The 6,000-nt window shown below is 35.0% G+C and overlaps 1 protein-coding gene across 1 annotated transcript in view; it reads right to left on the bottom strand.

Moving 5' to 3' along the window:
* The window catches only part of pxb (putative Hedgehog signaling attenuator pxb), a 110,370-nt gene that overhangs the window by 2,515 nt on the left and 101,855 nt on the right, over positions 1-6,000 (bottom strand). Inside the window, exon 6 of the mRNA XM_018502031.1 lies at positions 5,367-5,478. Coding sequence (XP_018357533.1) covers positions 5,367-5,478 — 112 coding nt within the window. The remainder of the gene's footprint in view (positions 1-5,366; positions 5,479-6,000) is intronic.

Genomic DNA, 6,000 nt, shown 5'->3' on the forward strand with positions numbered 1-6,000 from the left:
TAATCAGAGAAGGTTAATTGGACGCAAGAAAACGAGAGTATTCCTTGGCAAACGCGCGGTGGAAATTAATCAAATGGATAATTAGCTTCTGGGAAGGTAAATTATTTAGAAAGATATGTTTAAGAGAAGGTTGCGAGATATAAATTTGTATTTATAGTCGCACTTCTGTTGAGAAACTCAGGTGAAATGAGTTTGAGATTAATTCATGATATGGATTAATGTGAGGAATTCTGATGTAGTTGTGATCTTCGTGTAAATTTTGTTTCTCTCTCGCGATTTAATAATTGTTTCCTGTAAAGATTGTATTATGGTCTTAATAGTTTTTAAATCATATGTCATTTGATTAATAATATCGTCACAACACTCCGAGTTGTAATTACGTTCATCGATCCTGTATGTTATTGATTTTTGCAGCTCAAATAATTTATACTCAACTTTCTTGTGCACCTATAAATATTACACGTACGCTGCACTAACTATTTTGATATTATTAGGTCCCAATATAAATTTTAACTGTTATACACAATTTTTATATTTAATCTTTTTTAAAATAAAAATATTAATAGTTGATTAACTTCAAAACACTGTCAATATTGATCAGTGATATAATATTGCTATCGATACGGAAATTTACAAGAAAATAAGACTACTCTTAATTAATGTACACAAGTTTTTCATACTTTTAAAGATAAAATATTTAAATACTATCAACCTTGAAATTATATAGAGTATGTAATCCAATTATTATATATATATGTATGTGTTCGTGTCTCTTCATAATATTTAAATAAAATATGTAATAACACAAAACTGCTTAAAATTCTAATCACTTATACGCTTTGTTATAACACTGATCACTTGGGACGTCAAATTGACATATAAATTTTGAAAAGCTTATCTCCACAATAATCATAATGAAAGTATAGCGCTTAATAACCTCGCTTACTTGTACATAAAATTTATTTATCAACGGCGTTCTAAAATTAAAATTACTTCACTCTTAAAAGAATTATTAAATTTTATTTTTTATTAAAACTTATCTTTATCTTAATAATATTCATAATTTGAATTTTTTGTTTTGTAAGAAGCATAATTATCCAATAAAGAGTATTTCGTAAAGTTTCATGCGGGCAACAATCGCAATTCCATTCCACACTATATATCAACGAAGAAAATGGATTTGTCTCTTTGATTACGGAGCGAAGGATTTTATTTGATTTACGGACAATCTAGACAATGAAGTTTCAGGACAAAATTGATTTAGGATAAGAAACGCATTGTAACAATTAAAGATTTCACCGTTGAATGTAAATAGAGTAACCCACGATCTATTTAGCTGATACTTTAAATTTAGCTTTGCATTGAAATTTCGCTTCGTCGATTCGGCAACACGAAACTCGCTTCGCTTCTCTATTAATTGCCTCGCGTTATTCCAACGAAATGTCGTGGTTGAGCCGCGATCAATACTAACGACGCAACGGGGCGTGTATACGCACGTTAAAAAAAGGAGACGTCGTATAAATAATCGCAGCGTAAAACGGATATTTCGAAACGGAACCGGAATACGCTGCGGGATGCCGCGCACGGCGGTGGCGGCTGAAATCGGTCGCCGCGAGAAATTGAACGAGCTCGTCCAATTAATTTTTATCTCACGACAGGAGCGGAAGAGACGCGATCGGAGGGCTCGATCGAAAACGAGGCGGGATAGACGGGATGTACCGCGCCGAATTATTCTTCAACAGATTGAAGGTGTTATCGGACAGGCTTTCAACATTAAGTCCGCACTTCGTTGGCCATTAAACCACTTGAGATATTCTACGTCGTCTCGGACGAGTGTCCTCTCGAAATATCCTCCATTGCTTCCAACGAGGATAGGAGGAAAACTTGTTAATCGTTCGACGTCGATCGAGACGTATCTCGAATTTTCTGCAATTTCCGTCATCTCCGATTTCTCGATTGCAAAAATAGCACGATATGTGCTAATCAATAATAACAGCTCGAGCTGTTGTGTGACTAAATAAATCTAATCTTTATATACAATAATTTATATAGTTTTAAAATGTAAGTTTTAAAATATGTGTTTATATCAATTTGATATAAAGTGTGTAATAAAATAATATTTTTATACTATATATATTATATAAAATAATTAGGGTAACTCCGGTATATACGCCGCACCCCTATCAAAAATTTAGTTTATTAAGTATTATTTACTATGTTTAAAATAAACGAACTATTATATCAGTAAAAACTTTGTACTGTCTACTACTATGAAAAAAATATTAGAAATCCGAAATATTTAGTTTTCGTATTAAAAAATAAACTTTTTGAAATATCTTGCATTTTTGCTATATATAGATAATGGTAGGATATATGGCAAAAATGCAAGGGTTTCAACAAACTAAACAAAGAACACGAAAGCAAAGCACTTGTATTTTGCTATACAACATGCTTTACTATTCCTCTACACATATGTATCACGAAATAACCATTAGGTCTTTTACACGCCTTACAGTAATCATTTTATGTAGATCATAATTTATGCTACTTGTTACACACACAGTGACAAATCGATTCAACTCACAATAATTTCATTAATATTAACAGTAAGAAGCTGAAATTATAACTCAATACTAATATAATATAAAGGCATGTAACAGAGTAGTTGTGAGAAAATTACCTCCACTCCTTCTATTTTTTCTAACCTCCGCGGCGTAAATCCCACCGCGGCGTATATATCGGAGTTACCCTATAGATTATCGGGGAATAAGTTAGAGGTTGAACGTTTTGGAAGATGTGAAAGAATATATATTTCGAAATTATTTCGACAATTATTAAAAGAATTTTTCGCAACTGGAAATTATTCTGTCGAGAAGAAGCAATTCGTTTTGGCAGGGTTCAATTTGATCAGTTCCATGAATTTTGTAACGCGCGAGTTATCCTCCTCGTCGACGTGATCACCGAGTAGATCCGTTAAATTCTCTGGCGTTTTTACAAGCCCGTAAGGGACAGGACCACCCTCTTCGAGATCGACGTTCTCTCTCGTTTCGAAACTGGAGAACGATGATGCGTACATAGCGTATATATGCGCGGGCCGAGCCCGTGGTTACGACTAATGCACGCGGTGCAGCATGTATATTCGATTACCAGGTCCTCGTCAAACGTCGAAAGCCTCATCACCATACTAATTAGCCGTCCAACTAATGGGAAGTATAAGTCAGAGGTCGTGTCATGCTTATCTCCCTTCGGTAAAATACACGACGGCGGAGAAGAGCGGAGGGAAAGAGAGGAAGAGAGGAAGAGACAAAAGAAAAAGAAAGGGAAGAGAAACGATTTCAAAGAAATTATGAGAGAAAAACAGACAAGAAGATGTAACGTAAAACTGCGTTTATCAGATTTTCGTTTGTTGAACAAATTCATACTTTGATTACTTCTTTATGAGAAAGATATATTAGTATCGTGAACTGTACATTTTGTTGATCTTTACTTTTTTTAATTCGTTGATTCTTAAGTATATACGTATATTTTTAGATGTTTAGACACCTGCTCCTGTAAATTCTTAATAAATATTGAGTCAGGATTTTAAAAGTATAAAAATTACTTAGAATTCATATAGATTTGATCTTGCAGAGCACAGATTTCATATTTTGTGAATTTTGTGCTTTCATTCAGATCACAAAGATCTTCATCAACTTTCTCGATAATTTAAAAATTTATGTGCTCTTGTGCTCATATATATTTCCATTCTATTTCTCATTTTTCACTCTAGAGATTTATTCTTTTTCAATTTTATAGATTTCTATTCACGTAAATCCCATCTTTCTTTTTCGCACATTTTCAATCTCGCGAACTCATTGAACTCCGCAGACCGGAACTTCTGCGACACGCAGATTCTCGCTTCCAAAATCCTTCGTACCAACGTCCTTAAAAAGTTCCATCGACTTTTTTTTGCCTCATAAATCTCCCACGCCGCAGACTTTCTCGTAAATCGCGACGCACGCGAATCTGCCGGATTATTCTGATAAATGCAGTCCCGCAGTTACAAGGAACAAATAAAAAAGAAGGGGGGGGGGGAGAAGGAAATACATAAGAGGAAGTCTCGCAAAGCGCGCGTTAGTCGATGGGATTTAACGCTAGTTTAACGCAGCCGCATGTTAATCGTGTATTAAGCCAACCGACAGACGGACACACCGTTTCGAAAACTCGTATACTCGTGCCGTACCTATGCGTTTCCCGCGGGCATGTTCGACCCCGAGGATACTCCCCAGCGTCTTCAGAGGCGAGTCTCATCTAAAAGGAGAGTGCGTGATTTGCGTTTGCATGGGAACGTTAGGGTTTCATCGAGAAGGCAACGGGATAGCTTGATGATCTCGCGAAATATTCGTTCATCGTTTGGTCGATTATTATAAAAGTCGCATGAAAATGTGTTTAGTTAAGATGATTTAGTAAAATTTATTAATGGTATTATTTATGTAATAGTGTTTGTTACATATAAGTGTTCTCTTTTAAAGTATACACCGAGAAAAAAAGTTGCTCTTCCAAAAAAATATTAATTGATTCGACTAAATGGCCACGGGCTGTAAAATATTTATTAATTCAAAGAAATAACCTATTTTAAATTACAAGATTTTGTTAACCTAAATATATAAATACTTGAACTAAATAATCACTACGAATTGAACGCATTTAATCAAGTTAACAACTATAACTTTTTTTCTCAGTGTACGAAAAGAATCGTTTTACTGAATCTAAAAATCTAAAAATAATTTTGTTGTAACTATTAAAATAATTATGTAGAACGCTCAAGCTGATTGTTAGAATATCAAAATTTTTTGCAGCATGCTCATCACACTTGTTTCCTACATAATTATTTTGATGGTCCAAAAAATTATTTGCAGATCTGTATCTAATTAATCTATCTAAATTTTTAGATATTTCAACAATATCGTTCTTCCCGTGTAACTTCAATAGCTGGTTTTAGATTTTATCTTTATAAAGTTTTGACTGGTCAGTCGAAAAATAATAAGGTTTATTTCTTTATTTAGGATTCCTTTAGATAACCTTTTGCCAAGATTATCTTTTATCTATAGGAAAACAAAAGTATTATTTTATTATTTTTCAACCGATGAAAACTCAATAAGATAAAATCTAAAACAACCTTGCGGTAAATTCGATTTCTCTCATGCGTTGAGTTCATCTTTTTAAAATCAAATCGTTTCGTGAAAATTTTGACTGTTCCTTCTACACTGTTGCATTGTTACTCTCAGGATTTTTCGCCGAGATTTTTTCCGTAAAAAAACTGCGACGCGTAAAAGGAGACGCCCAGACAAAGCCGGCCAAAGTAAACATCGATTATCGGCACTTACCGTTGCTGAGCTCCTCGTAGACAGGATTATAAAGGTCCTGCGATGTGTAAGGATCAGGACCGGGGCTACTGCAGACGAACACCCCTCTTCCGCCATCCTTAACGTCCAGCATCTGCGTCGTGATAACAAAAGTGTAAGTTAGAGAAAAAGAGTACGGACGACGTGACGCGGAAAATAATGTTGTAATATTTCTAAACGTTGCACTTTTTGTGCCATTGAATAATATCTTATGACTGTTACTTACATTTTTCGTATAGTATATGTAAAGTATAACGGGTGACGCAAGTATTAGAAGCTTTGGCCATGAATAATTGAAAGGAAGTTACACTGTGATTAATTTCACCTTCAATACAATCTCAATTCTATCGCAATATAATAAATTGCACACCGTTTGAGAATTAAGACCGCCGCCATTTTCTTCGTCGCTCCGCGGGGTTGAAAGGTAATTAGTCCCGAGTTGTGACTAAAATAGGTCAACTTGTTACAAACGAGCCGAGGTTCGCGTTTCCACGGTTGTTTTACGAGACTCTTTAGGAACGGCGACTTGTTTACGACAACGTTGGAAAACAATTAGCGAGTAAAGGAAAGGGATGCAGAGGATGGGGTACAATGAGAGGGGGGGGGGGGGGGGGGG

This window comes from Trachymyrmex cornetzi, unplaced genomic scaffold (assembly GCF_001594075.2).
Source record: "Trachymyrmex cornetzi isolate Tcor2-1 unplaced genomic scaffold, Tcor1.1 scaffold147, whole genome shotgun sequence".
NCBI lineage: Eukaryota > Metazoa > Arthropoda > Insecta > Hymenoptera > Formicidae > Trachymyrmex > Trachymyrmex cornetzi.